The 22,139-nt window shown below is 32.9% G+C and overlaps 3 protein-coding genes across 5 annotated transcripts in view; all 3 read left to right on the top strand.

The window, feature by feature from the left end:
• LOC18032113 (probable basic-leucine zipper transcription factor C) overlaps positions 1 to 2,483 on the top strand; it is a 3,124-nt gene extending 641 nt beyond the window's left edge. The window contains exons 1-5 of one of the 3 annotated variants that reach the window (XM_024183715.1): positions 485 to 584; positions 695 to 1,540; positions 1,714 to 1,899; positions 1,996 to 2,121; positions 2,218 to 2,483. In XM_024183715.1, coding sequence (XP_024039483.1) covers positions 540 to 584; positions 695 to 1,540; positions 1,714 to 1,899; positions 1,996 to 2,121; positions 2,218 to 2,334 — 1,320 coding nt within the window. In that variant the 5' untranslated portion in view covers positions 485 to 539 and the 3' untranslated portion in view covers positions 2,335 to 2,483. Of the gene's footprint in view, positions 1 to 484; positions 585 to 694; positions 1,541 to 1,710; positions 1,900 to 1,995; positions 2,122 to 2,217 lie in introns of those variants that run through there. The other 2 variants (XM_006420271.2, XM_024183711.1) reach the window with 2 other exon arrangements.
• Positions 2,484 to 7,668: 5,185 nt separating this feature from the next.
• LOC18032115 lies at positions 7,669 to 11,831 on the top strand. The gene is made up of 3 exons (XM_024186910.1): positions 7,669 to 8,190; positions 8,983 to 10,848; positions 11,396 to 11,831. The coding sequence occupies exons 2-3, from the start codon at positions 9,100 to 9,102 to the stop codon at positions 11,558 to 11,560; spliced, it is 1,914 nt and encodes a 637-aa protein (XP_024042678.1). The 5' UTR covers positions 7,669 to 8,190; positions 8,983 to 9,099; the 3' UTR covers positions 11,561 to 11,831.
• Positions 11,832 to 13,777: 1,946 nt separating this feature from the next.
• On the top strand, positions 13,778 to 16,415 carry LOC18032116 (60S ribosomal protein L23). The gene is made up of 4 exons (XM_006420267.2): positions 13,778 to 13,858; positions 14,364 to 14,648; positions 15,942 to 15,983; positions 16,096 to 16,415. Exons 1-4 carry the CDS (start codon positions 13,846 to 13,848, stop codon positions 16,176 to 16,178), a joined length of 423 nt encoding a protein of 140 aa, XP_006420330.1. The 5' UTR covers positions 13,778 to 13,845; the 3' UTR covers positions 16,179 to 16,415.
• Positions 16,416 to 22,139: the final 5,724 nt, after the last annotated feature.

The following is a 22,139-nucleotide window of genomic DNA, read 5'->3' as shown; positions in this document are numbered from 1 at the left end:
CACTTAGATTAGATCAATTAGAGAGAGGCTCTAACCTAATTAACTAAAAGGAAAAGAAAAGAAAAAAAAAAGCACTTCACATGCATAACATTAATGGGTTCTTTAAGTGCTTTTTAATTCCATTTGTTTGTTCTAATGTGGCTATTTCTATAAATTGAACTCAAATAACACACTTTAATTTTCCACTTGTGAAAATGTTTTTAATCTTTTGCTTGTTTTGGGTACATTTTACTTGATACATGTCACATGTAGCACAGATACACATCTTTCTACTTAACGTAAAATTCCCAGTATTATATTATCTTCTTTTACCAGAGCTGATGTGCTTTTTTCATCAATTATAGATATAAGATTGGTGCTTGGCAACTACACCCAATGAACTTAGTAGGATTTTTTGTTCTTATTGATTAAATTCCATATTCATACTTGAAAAGAAAAAGAAAAAAAAAATAATAGAGAATATTTTTAGCCTTTTAACCTTGATTTTCTTTTTCAAATCACGATGATCACTGTATGAGAATCGGATTTCAGAAACCATAATGAAAAATATCAAGAATCGTGTTCCTGGTATGGCTAACGTAAAGGTGAATGAATGGATAAAGTTAATGCATAGTGATTATTAATTGCATAGATATATATTGTTTGATGATCTTAATTAATTGACATTATTGGTTTTTAATTTGTGTTGTTACAGGATGATATTTCGAGCCCGATTAGTGGTCAAATATTTGATTTCTGTGATCCTGACTTATTCTCAGAAACTCTTCAGAATTCTGAGGTTACATCTTGCTCAAATGGTTGCTATGAAGAGAATTCTTCTTATTACCCCAATAACAACAATCCCAGCTCTTTGCCTTCAGAAATACACAATTTTAACAGCAACAATGCTAATAATAATAACAACAACACACCCACCTCAGCAACCACCACCACCACCACCACCACCACTAGCACCACCACCACCGCCGCCACAACTAACAACAATAGCAACAACCTGTCAATCATCTTTGATTCATCACAAGAAGAGATTGACAATGACATCTCTGCTTCCATAGACTTTTCCTCATCACCTTCATTCCATCAAGTCCCTCAATTCATCTCATCACAAGAATTCCAATTTGACTTCACCTCCTCCTCAATGCAGCCTAATCAAATCCTAATTTCTGATGCTGTTACTATTGATAGTGGCCTCTCGGTGTCACACTACCCTAATGATCCCGTTAATAATAATCCTCTCCTGGGCCATCATCCTCCGCTGCCCTCCGTTTTCGAAGAAGATTGCCTCTCCTCTGTCCCTTCTTATGTGCCCTTAAACCCTTCATCCCCCGCATGCTCTTTCCTTGGCCCTGCTATGCCCACTTACATGCCTGTCTCTGGTACCATGACCGCTGCATTATCCACTGACGGCGCCGGTTTTTTCACCGGAAGCATACTCAGAGGTTCTGAGCTGCAATTTCAAGAACTTGATTTCCAAGGTGATAATGGGGGAATTTTCTGTCCGGATTCTCTTCAGCGTGTGTTCAATCCTGGTGACTTGCAGGTGCATATAACATATTGCCACACTCCCCATGATGTTACTAAATGGTTACAAATTTTTGACTTAACTATGTAACAAAAAGACAATATGGGTACATGCATTTAAAGGCCTAAATTAAATTATGCATTTTGTAGCACAAGTCCTACACAAAATTAATTTCTGGTTCTTATTAGAAGGCACTTAGTGGTGAGAGCCAACAAATGGTGGGAGGGGCTGCAAGCTTGACTCCTATAGCATCAGAAATCTCTAGCTTGGAAGATTCGACTTTTAAGGTGGGAAAATTATCTGTCGAGCAAAGGAAAGAGAAGATTCACAGGTACATGAAGAAAAGGAATGAGAGGAATTTCAGCAAAAAAATCAAGGTACATAATACCCCATCGATTTTCTTTTCTAAATCATATCATTAGTACATAAATTAAATTTTTACTTAGATCAAGCACACGAAAATTGATTTGCAGTATGCTTGCCGGAAAACGCTCGCCGATAGCCGGCCTAGAGTCAGAGGAAGGTTTGCCAAGAATGATGATTTTGGAGAAACCACGAGAACAGCCAGTAGCACTCATGAAGAGGATGATGATGAAGAAGTAAGCAAAAAAAAAAAAAAACCCATATGATTTTTTTAAAAAATAATGTTTGTTACAATATGTTATTGTAGCCTAAATTAAATTTCTGTGTTACAGGTAGTAGTTAAAGAAGAAGATGACATGGTTGATCCAGATATATTTGCACACATCAGCAGTGTGACTACATTCAACCAATGCAACAGCTATTCAAATCCATTGCAATCCTGGATATGATTTGAGAATCCTATTATATGTCTAAACATATGAGTGGTTTCATCACAAAGCAACCCAGAAAAAAAAAAAAATCTACAATTTTGCAGGGACCCTGTTGCAGCCAGGATTTTACTTTGATCCAGGTTTATTTCAAAACACTGAATAATTGGGTCATTATATATATATATAATTATTATGAATAATAACTGAGTCAGGATTATATAGAAAATTGAAGGGGGGAAAAAACACAATGTAATTTTTTGTAGATATTTTAAAGGATTGCTCTTCTTCCCCTTTTTTTTTTTTTTTAATGTTCAATATGTCCACGTTCTACTAGCTGAGCAACTTTACTGGCCTGCCGAAGGGCTAGTTTCCAGAAAATTAATGTAATTTTAATGCATAGGGTTTCCTCCATTGTAATTAAATAAGATAGAAGCTTTATTTTGGTGACTCCAATTCACGCTCTCTTTAGTTCGCACATGAAGGTGAACACTTGCTCTAATTCCATTTGTTTAAAGGAGGTCTTCTTCTATTGCATAAAAAATCAGCAATGTTATTTACTCAGTCAAAATTGTCCCATCTTGTAAAGGCAAGACAAAAAAAATTGATTTGTTCGAAGTTGGTGCTCGAGTTAGTAGGGATGGCAAAAATCCCCACGGGGACGGGTAACCTCGGAGATTTTCCCCATTCGGGGAGGGTATGGGGATAATTTCATACCCAATTTCTTATTCGGGGAGGGGACGGGGAAATTTTTTTACCCAATTTCTTATTCGGGGAGGGGACGGGGATGAGGTGGAATCCCCATCCCCTACCCATTTCCCCATTTTAATTTTTAATTTAATTTTAATTTTTTAAAATTATTAGTAAATAAATTATAAAATTTAAATTATAAAATTATAAATATTGGTAAAAATAAAAAATATCAAAATATTTATATTATTAAACTTTTAGGCCTAATTAGCTAATTAAAGTTCTAAATTTTTATTTAGGACATTAAAAAGACCGAGTAGATTCTATTAGCCAAACATTTTTTTTTAATTTTGATATTCTTTAAATATTTTAAACTTAAATCTATTTTTTATTTAATTTTAGATGTTATAATTGTCCACAACGAATCACAATTTTAATATCTAATCTAATCTAATCTAATATTTACTTTTAATTTGCTCCGATTTAACTATTGTGTTGTAAAGGGAATAATTCACATTTATAAAGTGCCCACGCCACCATTGAAAAAGTTAATTTTGAATCTAAATTCGATTTTATTTGTAACAATTTTGTATTAGACTATTAATTTGTTCATGATAGTTTGTAAAATAAGTTTGTATCCCTTGCATGTTGCGTTACTTACTAATTTAATGTATGTGACTTTTGTAATAAATATTAATGTAAGATATATTTCGAACTTTATTTTTATTTGAATTTTTTATTTTAATATGATTAACTCAAAATAAAAAAAAATGTATTAGTTATTCGGGGATCGGGGACCCTCGGGGATCCCCTGTTATTATTCGGGGAGGGGATGGGGATTCTCTCAAGTAATTCTGACGGGGACGGGGAGGGGATGGGGACATACGCAAAATATCGGGGATGGGTACGGGGAGATCGGTCCCCTCCCCTCCCCTCCCCATTGCCATCCCTACGAGTTAGATGTCCGAACAAGCAGCATCTGGAACGATGTCGTTTTTATTTTATTTTATTTTATTTTTTATTTTTTGTGGCATCAAAATTCGGGCAAACTCATCTAAGCAAATTTTATTTTAATGAAAAAAAAAATCTGAGACGGGCTCGAATTACGAGCCCAATTGACTTGAGAAACATGAGACGTGGCCCGCATGCAAACAAGCGGACACCCCATGACCGATTTCACACTCTATCCGCATGTGAGTAGCTGAACTTTTGTTCAGATTTGAGTCATGTGATTATGTAGGCCATGATTTTGATTTTTTACAGTGCCCTTTGCCATCGCCAAGAGTATAAACCAAAAAATAATAATAAAAATAAAATTGCCCGAAGCCTTTATAAGTAAAAGGCTTTAAAAGAATTGCCCAACCAATGCTTTAAATAAAGACATGAAATGAGTATGGAGCCCTTATGTTACTAATACTGTCTTGACTGTGCTTCCTTGAGCATGCGTGGCCCAATAATCATATATTTGAAGGAAAACTTAAAAAATAAATAAATAAATAAATAAAAGAGAAAATTTTAATGCTACTTTTATTTAGAACGAAAAATATGTTAATCATATAGAAGTTAGTAGGAGCAAACGTCCCTATTTTATAAAAATATAAACCTAAACTATGATCGTAGATGTATATCATAGTATCTCTATCTTGGATAATTTTAAAATGATGTCCATGATCAGATTATAAGTCAGCATTTTCTTATATTAAGCATAAAAATTAATCAGTTATAACTTTTCCGTCCAATTTTATCTAGAAGTGGAGCAAAATTTGACTACGAATTTATGTTTGTATCAATAAAAGTATATCTAATTCAAAGATGTCATGTTAACAAAGATAAAATTACATTTATTAGTGATGACGGATATTCTAAATTTTTTTTTAATCTCAAATAATATTTATTGAGTGATTGATAATTTTTGTAAGATCTAAGTAAATTAATTATATTATTTTACTAACTAATTGATGAATGTCATAATGTTTTCCCAAAAAAAAAGAAAGAAAGATATATAGCACTAAATAAATAATAAGACAGTGGACAATGTTGACCCTCACATTAAAATTTATTTATTAGTGGGGGGCTATATTCCCGGTAATCAAATCAAATCAAATCACATTCAAAGGAGGGCAAGTGAAATAAGTCTTGATCGCAGGTGACAAATTTAAATATCAAAATCAAGTGCTTACTGTTTATATAGTTTGAAATGCCAAAATTCAATAACTTAAATCTCCAAAACTTTTGACAAATGAATCCTACAAAAAAGTTAGGTAACATGTAGATTAGAATGTAGAATGTAGACTTTTCGACCCCCAAAACAACAAAAAGGATTTCATTTTTTTCAATGAGGTGGTTGCTTAGATCTTTCATATAAAAACAAACTTGTCAATCAAAATTTGAAACTAGGCTTAGATTATATTATTCCGTGGGTGTATTATTTTGTGGGTACTGTATCTCAAAATTAAAATATCGTCACATAGTCAAATTTTATTGATTTTTATTGGCTATCTAATCTGCCGATATTCAATCATAGGGACAGAAGTTCGGTAGCCTCTTAGAAACTATATTTAACCGCATCTAGTAAATAACTACCATTATTTTTATTTATTATTATTTTTGAATAAAAGATTCAGTCGGTCCCACTTTTGTTTATAAATTTTGAATATTACCGGGAATTTTGGGATTTAAGAGTGAATTATACGACAAGGGTACCATTTTGAGTTAGCAGCCGAAAGTAAGTTATAATCTAAAGTCTAAACAAATGACAATTTCAAAGTAGCGAAATAGGCTTTGAATGTGTTGTGTTGGAGAAAATTAAAGGATGTTTTTATTATTTTGCATGTGCAACCGGGTATCTCAGCAAATTTTTTTAAAAAATAGTTGTTATGAAATTTTGTTTTCAAATTAAATCTAATAAAATTGTTGAAATTTTGAATGTATTGTGTTGGAGAAATTAAAGAATGTGTTTATTATTTTGCATGTGTAACTGGGTATCTCAGCAAATTAAAAAAATAGTTGTTATGAAATTTTGTTTTCAAATTAAATCTAATAAAATTGTGTGAGAAGCATAGAAGAAATAGATTGGCTTGGTGGTGTAAAAAAATGGAGGAAAAAACACAAGCAAAAAATGATTTACAATTAGACTATTATAAGGTTCTCATTATCAACTTTTTTTTAGCAATCCTATATTGAATTTTAAATAAAATGATGTACACACAAACGCATTTTTTTTTTGTAATAATAAGATAGATTTCTCATTACTCAAAGCAATAACGAAAGTTGATCACATGAAATTTATTCACGTTTCACGATCTTATTGATGTAACTTGAAGATTGAGAGAATTCAATGCGCAGTACCCTAACACAAAGGTCAATTCTTGGGTTTATTAATTTTAGACCAAATTAATGAAGCATTCATAATTGAAGCCTTTTGTCATGCAAATGGACCCTCATTCGTCCAGCGACTCAACACCTAACAGACTTCAACTAGTGGAAGTTCCATTCTCAGTCACAAACTACACGCAAAATCATGATTGAATCCTTTGAATTTATGCCTCGAGACCATCACCCACCACCTTTCTCCACTTCAAGGATCTTCAACTCGAAGATGTGGACAGTAAAGTGACTTCACTTAAGTTCTTTCTATGCCTAGGGTTAATTATTATGAAACTCAGCGGTGACTATACTTAATTATATTTGGGAAGTTTTTGTACAGAGCATTGATTAGTGTTGAATCTTAATCGTTGTAAAATTTATCAAAATAGAAGTTTGTTTAAGAGTGAGATGCTGTAATTTTTAAATAGCAGTTGTTGTTGTGGAGTAAAAATTATATTTGTGGATTAGAAGTTGATAAAAAAAAATTGTTAAACTGCCAAAGTCTAATTACAAATGGTATCAAATACCTTAGTAATTAGACTTTGTCTCCTCAATTAGTACACCACACTTCCAAACGACTATTAATTGGTTATCGTTTGAAAAGAAGGAGTTAACGAAAGTTGAAACTTTTAACAATGATTTTACAACAAGTGGAAACTCCATATATTGCCAGTGATAGTTGATAATGCTTTATTGAAAGTAGAATCTCTTTTTGAGTGAGATTAGGAAACACTAATGCATGCTGGAATGGCATATAGTCTAATGAAAGTGTGGTGCACTTTCTTCCTCTTTTTCATTTCTGTATTTAAATTTAAAAATAATAAATAATCCCCTTGGGTTATTATTTTTTTTTTGAAAAATGTTTGTTAAGATAACGTCGCTTTAAGAAAATTAAAATTTGAAAGTGGCTTTATATAATACAACAATAATTATATCTATTCAACGCCGCCCGGTTGACAACTAGAATATGCGAACATTCAAAAACCAGGACCATGAGACCAAACATCCAATAGAGAAGCAATAAATAAACTAAACAAACATAGGAGGAGAAACGGGACCAGAAGACGTGGGTTCTAGATTTGCACCTGTACTTGACCAATTACTCATCACATGTTCACATTATCTCCTCTCTCTCTCTCTCTTCACATGTCACCCAAAAATCTGACGAAAATCCAAAATTTCAAAAACAATGGAAAATGGAAAAAAATAAAAATAAAAACAGTGAGAAAAAGGATTAACTTGGAATTATTCCAAAGTTACAATCTTTAAAATATTTTCAAATTATTTATAAATTTATCAAGCAAATGTCTGTCGATTTCAGCTGATGCGCTCTCCTCTATTTCTGCAACTAGTGGCCCCTTTTGTTCTGCCTTAGTGGTGGAGTCCTATTTCTATCGTGCGTCCCAGCTCATTTGCCTATCAATGGCTTTGGCATCTCCCAGATTAAATTGACAAAAAACAGTGGAAAATGAATTTAGATTTAAAAACAAAAAAACGACCCCACAAGCCAAAATTCCACGAACAAACGTGGCTGACGCCCCCACGCTTTGTTGCTTGAGTTTTTCATTCTTTTTCCTTCACTTTTTTCTCTCTTTTGTTGTGACCAAAAATCTAGAAACTGTTGTCTAAAACAGAACAGTTGCCCTTTTTTTTTTCTAAAGCACATTGTTGGTTTTGTGCATTAAGAGTTGGTTAGTGGGTAAGCTCAGAATTGAATTTGAAGTATAACTAGCCAAAGGGCTGCTGCCTCTCTTATAGCTTGACCTTGTATTTGATGTGGGTTGTAGTTGGTTTTGTGGTTTCTTGGATCCATTTCTTCTGGTAAGCAAAAAGTTGGTTCTTTGTTATTTATTTAATTCATCAAAAGTTTGCAACTTTTATTGTTACTGATGCATTTAGGTACTTTTATGACTTGATTTGTATTAATTAATTATGTTTTAGTTCGTGGTTGTGGGGTTGTGTTAATAAAAAGGTGGTACTGGAGTGGAGAAAAAAAAAACTGCATCTTTCTGCTTTGGCCTCATCCCTTTTGATTCATTATTCATCTTATCTTTTGGACATTCGAGGGCTGAGGATATTTTGTTTTGTTTTGCTGAGTTGAGCTTCGGCTGGGTTATTTTGAGCTGAATAGAAAAAGAAATAAAAACAAAAACAAAAAAAAACCAAATTTGTTTTGATTTGCTGCAGTCCTACGGTTTTCTTGAACACGTATGTCATATTTTTTGTAATCTTCTCTCTCTCTCTCTCTCTCTCTCTCTCTCTGTCTCTCTCACTATCTATGAATATCCTCTCTGTGCTTGATGTGGATGATAGATTGAGTTGAATTGATTAATGTCCAATTATTTTGTTTGTCGTTTGAGATATGGTGTGTTTTATATCTCCCATAAATCAGTGTTATTTTATTAGGGAAAGTACTTATGGCAGTTGGTGCTCAGAGTGTCATGACTGGATTTGTGTTATCATATTTATACTGAGAATTTATTTTGAGCCTGTAAGTCATCTTCGTTGTAAACACTGAGATTGATTGGAAATCTATTTGTAATTAGTGTCTTTTAATTTTCAATGCTTTTTTTTTTTTCCTTTTTAGATGCTAATCATTCACGTTATTTTCAGATTCCCAGTGAAATAAGAAATTTGAGCTCACAGCTGTCTGCTATCTTGTTGATTAATCTGAGGTAGAGGATGGAGATAAACTTTCACTGAAATTAATAGGCATTATTGGGGCTGAAGATGGAGAATAAGTTGGGCAATACTCGAAATGATGGCCAGGGAAAAGAAGATTCACTTGACAGCTTGGGTAAGGAACTGGAAGTATCTGGAGACAACGGTTTGGATTCTTCTGAATTAAAGTCTAGAAGGTTGGTGAAACGGGTAAATTCACAGCAGACTCTGATATTAAATGTTAAGCAATTGTTCAGTAGTAGAAGTAGCATAAAGAACTTTTTCTGTAGAAGTACTCATGGCTTAGATACAAAGATTCCAAAGCATATGGTTACCCTAGATGAGAGATATCTTCGCCGTTGCCTGGAATTGATACATAAGAGTGCATCAAAAGCAGCTCAATGCAATATCTCTGTGGACTTGGGATCTGCGAAGATGGGCTATATGTGGGATGACATGAATGTAGCTAAATGTAGAACCGAAAATGCATGTGATTCGGCTAGGTTCATTTTTGAATGTCCAATGATCATTGGGAGTGAGAGTGTGGTTATTAGCCCTGCAGGACAGTGGATTGTGGGTTCAATTATGGGTAGCAAGAGTATGATAAATATTTTGAAGAGCCCTCTGCTGAGCAAACTTGGTAAATTAGATGGTGATGGTAATTTCAGAAGGACAAGTGTAAATGATGTTAAAGGGTCGATAAGCTATGATTTTATGAAATCTCCTGGAGGATTTAGTGGCTATTCACCACAGAAGATAGAAAAACAAACATGGATGCTGGGAAACCATAAACATGGATCTGAGACTGCGCATAAGAGACTTGCTTCTGCTTCAAGCACGAATTCTACATGTTCTGATCAGTCTTCTTCATCTGCTTCTACCTCTACTTCTCTGGGAGTTCTCCAGTGCATGTGGGATGGTGGGAATCCACATTTTGTTTTCTCCATTGATGATCGGAAAGAGGTCTTTGTGGCCAATTTGTCAAACAGTGAGTCTGGGAATAGTAAGTCTATGGACTATATGTACTCATTCCATTGGAGAAAGGGTGGCCAAAAGGAACATGAGATTTGTGATAATGAGTCACTCCTTGTTGGTAAGATGAAGGTGTCAATTTCTTTCAATCTCTGCCCAGACAATTCAAAAATTATGGAAACTCAGTTCACTTTGTTTGGCAGTAATGAGGATTTTGGAGGGGGTATGCAAACATCAAGGCAGGCTGCAAGGAAGAGTAAGGGTTTGTCTAAGAAAGTGGTAGATGCTTTTAGAACTACCCATTCATTCAAGCGGAGAACTTTATCTAAATTTGGTGGGTCAAGTGCCATACTTGAAAATTCTTCTTGGGAGCCATGCCAAAATCTAGGCGGCAATGATGATTCACTTGGTGCGGCTTGTCTCTTGGAAAACCATCTTCCGCCAAATCTTGAATTGGCTGCCATCATTGTGAAAGAACATCTCCCTGAAAATCGTCAGGAGGAGGTTGGAGGTTGGGGCATGAAGTTTTTGAAGAAAGTAGGGATCAAGAAAACTGTTGAAACACTGAAAACTTCTGCACCTTCTGCTTCTTTTGCACGGGATACTGGTGGTTGCTCAACAAGTATGGATATTGTAATTCCAGCAGGTTTTCATGGTGGGCCAAGAACCAGAAATGGGGGCCCTTCTGGTATCATTGAGAGATGGAGATCTGGTGGATGCTGTGACTGTGGTGGCTGGGACCTTGGCTGCCCCCTGACTGTACTCGGTACCCGATTAAGCAAAAAAGAGGCCATATATCAAGCAGACATGCATGATGAGTGCAATTCATTTGATTTATTTGTAAACGTGAGTCTTTCTCCTTGTACTTTTCCCTTGTTTTATTTCAAAAAGGTCGAGGCTATTAGTCTTAATAATGGCTTTGAGATCAAAGAACTGATAAATTCGCTCCTTCCAGTTTCCTCACAACAGTTATACCTTTTGTATCCCTAAAAGATAATTCAGTTGGCCCCTAGCTCAAGTGTTCAAATCTAAAGGGATACATTAAATATGGGGTTGGATGGCAGCTTAAAAGAAAATATGGTAGAACGTTTAGCAATTATTTGATTCTCATGGGATTTTAATGAATTTTTTTTATTAAGGTTATATCTGATATGCACATGCATATCATTTGTGCTTATTTTGTCATATATTAGCTGTAGCGTGACTGCAAAAGAAACATAACTTGCCTCTAAGTAGTGAGATGGTTACTGAAATTGTTGTTTTGACGGTCAACTAAAAAGTTCCATAGTCTGTCTGATATTTTGTTTTATTTTTATGAAAAAATTCCATAACTAGTTTGTAGGAGTACTTAAATGACCATTGAGATGACCCCTACTAAACTTCCATGTTTCAGGGTTCTAAGCAAGGCGCTCCCATGTTGAGAATGGTGAATGTACGTGACGAGTTATATTTTATTCATTTTCATTCAACTCTGTCAGCTTTGCAGTCTTTCTCAATTGCAGTGGCATCTATTCATTCTCAGAGTCCCACACTCCGACCTAAAAATGTACAGAGTTGAAGTAGCTGTATCAAGGACCAGGATGGAGGTTTTTGTCGTAGTTGTAACACTCCTACTGTACAACAGCAGTGCATAAGTTGAAATTAAAATATTTTATACATCCATAGAGATTATGTTTTATACTTGCAGTTTGTCTAGTGTACGAATATTGTATCTTAGGTTAGCCTTACTGATTGGGAATTTTTACCCTTCAATTCTTATGGTAAAACATAGCATGTAATTGTAATGTGTTCCTTTTTCAATGAAATTCTGAAGATTTTGTGAAGATAAATGCGTTCGTAATTCCCTTAATGGCCGGTATCATGATATGCCATTGGACTGCCAGGATCTGTTGTGTCAATAACAATTAGAGTTAAAGCATTGAAAATACATGTATTATTTATTTTTTTTCAAAGAAAAGCTGCCATTATTATTATGTTAGTCCTCTGTAGCTAGAGTTTTGCCAGAACTACTTATCATTTGTGAAGTAAGATTGGGAATTTGTTTTGGCTGAGTTTGATACAAAAATAAATTGTCTAAAGTGTCTTTACAGCTTCACATTCACTTCTTGTAAATAAATCTTGTAGATAGTTGAGCTAGAAGGGGCTTCTAGGTATCGGGGGGATCACTGCATCACATTCTTTAGGAAGGGGGTAGTTAAATCACATACTCCCCAAGTAGGTCAGTGGATTTGCAGTTGCAGACAAGCTTGCTGGAGGCCAACCGGCAGGATTGTTCATGCAGCTGCTTTCTTATATTATGCACATGGTTATGTCATTTCATAAGATATGGTTTCTTTTAATTCGCTCCTTTCTTTCTTACTGCTTGTGTTCAGGCCAAATGTTCAAAAGTAGGGGTATTAATTATCATAATTTGTTTTTGGCTCAGAAGTTTTACTGCTGCACATGAGATTGCAGATTCAAGAGAATTTCTTCTGTGCAACGAGAAACATACATTAGCCAGATCAATGTACCGAGCATTTCCTCGGGATATTTTCTCATAGTAGTGACTAAGAATTATGATGTATAGAATCAAGCATATTTCCACGTACATCTGTGCAATTGCTGAAGCTAACTTGTACGCCTTTGTACTTTCACTTGTTTTCTGCAAAGATTGCCGTCTTGGTAAAGTCTTTTCATTCATCCATCAGGCACACCTGAGAACACAGAAAGCTAAAGATGATGTTTGCGTTTCTGAAACATCAGGACAGGAGCTCGAATATTCTGTTTTCTCCCTGTTGATGTTATGTGAATGTTGATGGTTTCTACTTTCTGCCAAGCTGAAATGCATCAGTTGCATTGGCATATGCTTCAGTAGACACTTTCCTACCGGTGTTCATTTCGTTCGTCCCCAGCAATTCTGTTACTGTCAGGCATGTTTCTTGGATGCTTGCAGAGATGATGTTTGAAGTTTATACAAGCTAGCTAGATGCATGAAAGTAGTTTGGCAGATTAGTTGGCTTGTTCGAGTTTCTTCAGTGGGTGGTGCAACTAATAAATGTTATGCAGTAAAGCTTCAAGAATACGAAACAGATACCACTCTATCCCGGTTTGTTCAGATGTAAAATAAAATGGCATTCGTATTTGCCAGCATCACAGCATATGAGGAGCAATGAAAAAATTTTATGAAAAAGTATAAATTCATAAGAAATTGCAGAGAAAAGCTTATATGGAACGGTCGTCCAATAAATATATTACACGTGTTTTGAGTTATTTTCCTCTATTATAATTGGTGAATCTAAAAAATGAGTGTAGATGTATTGATTTACTGAATGGACACACGGATGACGTGATGAGTCTGTTCACATCATGGAGCATCGTGTAGCAAGTTAGTGAAAATATTTTCACTTCAAATGTTATTTGAATTATATTTATTTCAATCAAACGTGACAAATTAAACAATATCTTTTTTAAAGGAAGAAAAATCACTTATATAAATTAAAAAAAATGTTATGGTTAATGCCTATTAATAAATTATACCCTTTTTTTTGGGGGTAAACGTACTAAATTATACTCTTAAACTTAACCGCATCTCTTTTATTTTTTTTTTCCCCTAATTTTTTTTAAATAAAATATCAATTAGGGAGTCTAATTACTTCTGGATCATTGAGCCCAGTACTACAGAGAAGGGGGAATTGAATACGAAGGCAAGGCCCATCAGTACCAATATGGTATTAAATAAAAACGTTAGGGTTAATATTGTCATTTAGTGAAATTATAACAGAAACCCTAGGTAACCACCGTGTGTATAAATGGAACAAAAACCCTAGCCCCCGATCGCTATTGCTGTCACCTTTAGCTGCGAAAATGTCGAAGCGAGGTCAGTTCTTCTCTCTTCTCACTTGAAACTGTTGTTACATTTGTTTTCATTATCATTTACTATTCGCATCATCAACTTATGAATTCCGTTTTTTCTCATTTTCTGTTTGCTTCCCCGATAAAAAATAAAAATTGAACAAATTCACACGCTTAGATCTCTTGCTGTTTTAAGAACTGTCTTAACTGTTTGTTATATAACATCGATAATAAGATTTGATTTTTTTGTTTGTTTCAGAATAAAATAATGAAATATTTTATTTTATTTTCGGAATTTGTTGTGTCTATAGTGAAAAAAAATGAGTAGGTGTTTATTTTAGATCCTGTAAAAAAAGCACTAAAATAATATAAATTAAATCAGAATCGATACTTTTCTTGTTGGTTTTACGAGGAAGTCTTTTTTTGGGATGGAAAAAGAAATTCGTTGTCTTTGATATGGGTTTGATGGTCCAGTTATTTTTTGTAAGATTTTTTTTAATATATGAAAATTTGTGTCCTTTTGTTTGTAGGACGTGGAGGATCAGCAGGTAACAAGTTCAGGATGTCACTGGGTTTGCCAGTGGCAGCAACTGTGAACTGTGCTGACAACACTGGGGCAAAGAACCTTTACATCATCTCAGTTAAGGGAATCAAAGGTCGCCTCAACCGTTTGCCGTCTGCCTGTGTTGGAGACATGGTTATGGCTACCGTGAAGAAAGGGAAGCCTGATCTTAGGAAGAAGGTGATGCCCGCCGTCATTGTAAGGCAGCGCAAGCCATGGCGCAGAAAGGATGGTGTCTTCATGTACTTTGAAGGTAATTATTCTTTCTGCATTCTTTTTGGTTCGTGGTTAATGTTGATACATTTTGTTTATTGTGTTATTCTTTTACAGTGATATCTGTACAATATTGGTTGTATGCATTATGTCCTGATTTGCACTAATTATCATTTTGTTAATAGAGGACTGCATTACTCTGTATGTCATTTACACATATGTATATTGTTCTAGTATATTTGTGGTTGCATTTAAATCAACGCTTTTGAAGGTTGAAGGAAACGGGTGGGCATGATATTTATCTAACAAAACGTGTTGTGTTTCTCATAGTGGTTTATTGATGCATTTATGGGGAGCTAACTCAATTTGTTTTTGGGACTCATTATTTACGTTGTTTCTTTTTTTTTTTTGTTTAGATAAATGAACTGAGTGTGCTTTTGTTGATTTTTGTTTTTTGTTGCTGTCTTATTGCTATTTTTTTTTTCAGATATTGATTTTGATAAACAGAAAATAGTTTCATGATTTATGTAGCTGAAGCAAAGAAGCAGGTATTGCTGGTTAAGGGGTGCCTTGATGTGTGCATATCTCACATTATTTTGTGGGATTGCGCGCACTGTGATTGGATGCTTCCTGGAACCAGCAATATTAACTTAATGGTCGAATATTCTATCGAGTTGGATATCTTCCATGTGGAATCTTGCTTTTCGCAATTCGGCACATTTTTTTTAACCTTTTGTTTTGGCTGCTATTTCACAAGAATTTGTTGGAAATATTTTGAATTTGTATTAACTGGTCAGTTTGCTGGTGATGTGGTGTTGAGGATTTCTTGATCTCAAGGTTTCTTTGCACCTCCCATACCCAGCAATATTGAGGTAACCAACCTTACCCCATTCCCGGATGGTAAAGATTGGTTATCATCCCTGTCAAGGTTGGTATACTGCAATTTTGAAGTATGCTTTTTAATTTTGCAAACTCAATTGTAAGGGAAACTCTTCTTTTGTATCCACCAGACATAAGTCAGGTATCCACCTCAATTTTCAACGGTTGATACAGTTACGAGTCTGGAAAATTAACTGTGTCCATCGTTGCAGATATGGTGATGCTTTGAAGCTCATTTCTGCTCCATTTGGACTCTACATATTTCTTTAGCAATAATCATTGTTTACTGGACTTAACCTTCATATATTGCTCAATGTCTGCATTGCTCTTTAAGCCAGGAAGCTAGTCTGTTGGTCAATGATTGCTGTTCCTTTTTGGTTTTGCTTTTAAGTTATGGAAGTAGAGGCATGTTTTCTTCCAAATTTCTGACAATGAAAATCATGTATCTTTGCAGATAATGCTGGTGTTATTGTGAATCCAAAGGGAGAAATGAAGGGTATAGCCAATATTCTCATTTTAATATCATGTGCCTGCATTTGATTTGATTTGAACCCATTCTTCTTTAATATGGCGTCTGTTGATTGTGGTATCGGTTTTGTTGTATTTAGGTTCTGCCATCACCGGTCCAATTGGTAAAGAGTGTGCTGATTTGTGGCCGAGGATTGCAAGTGCAGCCAATGCTATCGTTTAAGACATTCAAGACCGATAACCTATATCATCCTTTTTGTTGCACTAAAAAGAATTCTGGTGAAGTTTCATAGTAGGAAGGAGTAAAGCTTTTCTGTGAACTTTCTGTATGATTTTGTTATTCTAGTTTTGTAAGTGGTATGAAAGTTTGGAGTTTTGTTGATCTTGATATCATTTTCATGCTGATTGTGTTTTTGAATTCAACTTCCCATGCAATACGGTTGCAATTTTATCAACTTTATCAAGATATGTTTCTAGTATTTTTTGCCCCTTTTTTTTTACCGGAAAGTTAACCTTTGATTAAAGGCCAAAATAGTCATTAACACATAGTCACAAGAATAGGAGATATGCTTAGGGCAACTTAAGACTATTCTGGCCTGCTTTAGATTTTGAGCAGGTCTGCATTTAGACGGAGTAGAACTAAGACAGATTTGGCGTACTATAAGTTTAATTTAGCACCAATAAATGTTCTCTCCTTTTCTTTCTCTTTCACTAATTTCACTTTCACATCCAACAAAGTATAACCACTTTGTCTAAAATTTAATAATTTCTGCGTTATGCCATCTAATTTGTCATTTTTGGTTGAAGGAAGTGATTACTAAGTAGTTTTCAAAATTAAAAAAAAAAAAAAAAAGAAATTGATTTATTAAAGAAAATCAACTGAAAATGCTCCTGTCCTGTTTTTTCCCGTCATGGTTTAAATTGTTCGTGTCTAATTGCATTAACGAAATTGGGTGCTTGATAGATTGAAGTGCAGCCAATGCTATTGTTTAAGAACTATTACTTATAAATCATTCTCGGTTGTAGTTTTTAAATAGCAATAGCATATAACAAGAAGTATATATATATCTTTTTTCATATCTTGATCAATTCTCAGAGGTAAGTTTCAATATGTCTCTAAGACTCGATGTAACTTTCCCTTTTTAAATAATAATTTTTCTCTCAAAACACATCAAAGTTACTCTTTAATGCTTTTTATATATTGTGTAGTTTTGAATTCAGATTCAATTGCAAATCAGGTTTACAATGCGTTTAATTAATAAATTTTCTATTGAATAATTTTAGCAAGTTAATTAATTAATTAATTCGTTATGTGTACCACTTTCTAATGCCAACTTGACTGTACATGCGCCATGAGTGCTTCTTAAACCAGAAGCAGTATGATTTGAATTACTTCAGTTTTTGGAATGACCCATAAATTTATAACTGAACCAATGGTATATACTATTAGTTAATTAGCGATCTTCAAGTTCTTAATTTTTGTTTCCTTTTGAGAATTGCAATATATTAGTAAACTGCAGTGAAATTGTTATTACCATATAGGTTAAAAAAAAGAAGCATATTTTGCATGTGATTTCACCTCTCACACAAATATATTTCAATATTTTTAACATATGCACGATATGTTGGGGAAGTCTATAAAAATATCTTGTTTTATTTATTTTTGAACTTATTAGTATATAATCTTATTGAGATATTGGAGAAAACTAAATATACAAGCTTTCTCAACTGACAAACAAAGCCATGTGAGCCATGTGAGGTAATTTCTTGAAAAAAGCTATCTAAAATGTTGAAAAAATCAAAAGCAACCTCATTATCGAGTTGCCCGCTGAGCATTTCATTATCCACTGGTTTCAAGGATGCATTGGACAAATCTTCTCTTTCATCTTCCAAACCCAAGCTAATTAACAATTCATTCATCCACCCAAAGTCTCAAACACACTCAAATTCTTCTCTTTATGCTTCTAACCTCGCCAAATAAAGCTCAAATTCGAAGAAGCCTTATTTTGAAAGAAGAGTGATGAACAACAAAGAAGCTAGAGCCTTTTGGTTGATTTGATATTGTGTTTAAAAATGAATTTAATACAGTGTTTGAGTTGTTGAAGAAGCTGTTGCATGTTTTTAGTGTGATTCACACTAGTGATAAGTTAAACAAACCATTGTGCATTAGAAATTAGTTATTTTCATGTGATTTCTATGTTAAACAAAAGTGGGTTTTAGTTTTGTAATCGCAAATATAATTCTAAATTTTTATAATAAAATTGAAATAAAAAAATTGAGATTTTTTTTTAGTCTTATTTTTGTGATCGTATTTGTGATTACAATTTAACATTTAATTGGGTTTATTCACAAATATGATTTAAATTGGCCTGGGTAGTGTTATTCGAGACTCAATGGGTGCTTTTGTGGCAGCTAGGTGTCGCTGTGTTCTTGGAAGATTTAGTGCTCGTGATGCTGAAGCCCTTGGTGTTGGAGAGGCCTTAGTTGGATTAAGCAACTACAACTGTCCAATATTATTATTGAGATGGATTGCTTAAGTGTGTACAATGCCTTAGTTGATAACCTCTCGGGTCCAAGTAGTTTTAGTCTTATTAGAGAAGACTGTTGTGCTTTGTCTAATTCTATTTGAGATGTTTCTTTCTCTTTTGTTACATGATCTGCAAATTCCGCTGCCCACTCTATAGCTCAGGTATGGAATTCTTTGTCAGGCCATGGAGAGTAGAGATCTGTTCCACCTCCGTTCTTATTGGCTGAACTATTTGGCTCTTCTTCTTAATGAATATCCAATTTCATTAAAAAAAAATGTTATATATATATAAGATTTCACCTTATGTATCTGCTTGTAACTTGATCATGTGCACTTGTTGCGAATATCCAAATATTGCAAGTCTTTGTCTGTAAACTTGTGTTTGATCTAAATTTTATAAAGTTTTGAGTCTGCTTTCTCATTTAAACACTGTCATGAAATGATTAAAAATGAAATACAAACCTTGCTATGATGTGTTTAATCAAATATATTGTGCCTAGAAACAAACTTATGGAGCTCTTGATTATCCTTAAATGCATTACTTATTTATGTGTTAATGCCAATTCAACTTTCTTTTTTTTGCGCATAATATAAGTTCAATTTCAATTGCTTTTGTTTTTAAAAAAATTCCCCACAACCATAAGTCCTTTGGGTTTGGCATTTTAGTGTGCTTTCTGTTAATCTCACATATTTATAAATAATAAGATTCATTTTCAACATATTGACTAATTGGCAGGAACAATTAGAAACGGAAGAAGTCAGAATATGATTAAAAAAATGAAAAATAAGATATGTTTTATTAAACAAAGAAACATAAGAGAAAAAGGTCAATGATTGAAGTTAGAGATGGACAAGAATTTCTCAAGGCAAAGGAAATGACTGCAAAATATTGTGCAACTAGTAGCACTCCTGAGAACTAAAGAAGCTCTTCGGTTGGTTATCAAATCATATCGCTTTTTGCACTTGTTATGTTTTTGTGTTTGTAATTTCAACTATAAAACTATATAGTTTCTTCTCTAATGTTCTATTGTTTTGTAAATCTCAATGGAACTATAAGAAAAAAAATGTTAAGAATGGAGTGTTTTGTGATAGAAATACTATTTTTATTTTTGAACTGCTTGAAACAAATATGATTTGCTTAATTGAAGTCCAAAAATTGTTAAATTCTTCACCAATATTTATTTTCTTTTTTTTTAATTAATGAGTATGTAATGTCAAGTATTTGGTTATTATGGTTTTTTATTTTATTTTATCCGTGTACTGAGAGCAAAACATATTACATTCTATTAACAAACAGCACCCTAGTGATTGCTATGAAAGTGTTTTAAGCTTTAGAGGTATTTTATTCATTTCATTGATCTACTACTAACAGACATTGGATGGAAATACAAATAGTGGAGGAGGTATTTGTAATTACAATCATACTTTCTATCTAGATGTTAATACACCAAATCTTAGGGAAGGTCTCTAAGAATTACCCTTCATTGATATGAAACCAACCATGGCAAATGGAAATGTAGCAAGGTGTTAAAAAAATTGGATGCAAGATTTCCTTTTTCTTATGTAATCCAGTATTTTTAAGTTTCAAAATACAATAGACAAGCCATTAATTTTGTATTCTCTCAATTAATTTGTGAATTCATGTTTTTCTCATCTTTCTCAAACTTATTGAAAGGATATTACAATTTTGTCAATAAATATCAATGATCGAGGTGTTTAGCAGTTATGGTCCTTATGGAAGTTGTTGGATTATAAGTTACCTTATGTAAATTCGGATAAATGTTGTTGAAAGAAAAAATTATCATATTGTTCATTGTATTGAATCTTGAACTCAACTTCATTATTGCATCAATTTTTTTTTTTAACTTTTTAAAGTCATTTTTTAATTATACAAGTGAAATCAACTTTTTTTTTTGTCGCAAATATTATCTCACATAACGAAAAATAGTTATCGAGCTACTAATATAAGCTTGAGACAACTCTCAATTTTTAAATTAGCTTTTAGGTATGAATTAGACTAATTGGCTTCTGAATAATATTTGAGTTAGACTCATGAATAAGTGGGTTCATACTATCTTTTCACATGACAATTGGTCTGATAATATAAGCTTAAGAGAACTCTCCACTCTTGAGCTAACCTTTTAATACGAATTAGGCCCACGAACTTTGATATTTAACATCCATTTTCAATGGGGAAATAGATTTACTAGTATTACAAAAGGTTTACAAAATTGATAAAATTTATACTTCTTGACAAAGCTCTAAGTGATTGAATTTTATCACAACTTCAAAAGTATAGATGACCAACAATTTAATTCCAAACTTCAAATTAATTAACTTTTAAAGGTATTTCTTTGTTTTTTTAACGTATTTGTTTTTACATATATCTAGTACTAAATGTGTAAATACAGCCCAACTAACTTGCAATCGTGATTTGATACCCCATTTTTTGTCTTTTTTTTTATCCAACTATTAAATTCAATGCAAGAATTACAAAAGCTATTCGAACGGCAAGGATACAATTACTTGGTTATTGACGCTGTAACCCCTCTTATTTCATAAAAAAATATGAAAAGATTAAATTTCAAGATTTTGACACATAAGTCCAGCCCCTCTTGTTTCATAAAAAAATATGAAAAGATTAAATTTCAAGATTTTGACACATAAGTCCATCAAAATATTTTATGATTTTTATATGTGTCTAAGGGCAATTTAATAAATGAATATATTTAGATATACAAAAATATAGGTGGATTATTTTAACTTGCTAAAATACTCCCCACATCCATTTATTTTAATTATCAATTACAAAAATCCCATTTTTTAGTTTTTTTAAAAATAAAATACCCATTTAATGTTTACCATTTAAGATAGTGTTACTTATAAGGACAAATAATTATTTTAATTAAATAAATTAAACTTAATTTTTATTTCTATAAATTTGCTCAATATCAAATAACCTTATAATTGTTAGCATAAGATATAAACTTAGTCTAAAAATTTATTCAAAGGGTCCCCTTCGGGCAAAAAATTAATTATCATATGATAATTTGGTTGGCACAAACTATATTATTCTTAATTTACTTATTCATTCCAAACACTATATTGGAATTAAATTTTAGTAAAATAAGCCTATGTCACAATCTTTAACCGCATTCAACAAACTCTAATTGTTTAGATCTCGTTATAGAGAGCAAGATATAGGTCTTTTCTTATTATAGTAGTAAAAAAAATAATAATAAACACAATAGGTTTCTTTTAAGAGAATGCAAGCATTATTTTTATGAGATTTTGTGTTCAAGAAATTAATCTAATTATGTGGTTAGAAGACTCTCTATTTTTTGATAATTTAGAAGAATTATGTGTTGGATAAATGAATAAATTGAGATCAAAGTAAAACAAAATGATTGAGAAGAAGATTGAGAGAGTATAATTTTTAGAATTTTAAAAGTTTCATATTTAATTGGGGGTTTATCATGTAAAATTATTGAAATTTATAGTTTTTAATATTACAGAAAACAGTAGAGACTGTTGTAGAAAATGTCAAATCAATTTTTATAATTCTAAAATTATTATATTTTAGTTAGGGTTTATTGTGTAAAATTTTTAAAATTTATAGTTTTTATTATTTACCAAAAACAATGGAGACTGTTAAAG

Source organism: Citrus clementina, unplaced genomic scaffold (genome assembly GCF_000493195.1).
Source record: "Citrus clementina cultivar Clemenules unplaced genomic scaffold, Citrus_clementina_v1.0 scaffold_9, whole genome shotgun sequence".
Classification (NCBI taxonomy): domain Eukaryota; kingdom Viridiplantae; phylum Streptophyta; class Magnoliopsida; order Sapindales; family Rutaceae; genus Citrus; species Citrus x clementina.
This window is presented reverse-complemented; position numbering and strand designations above follow the sequence as displayed.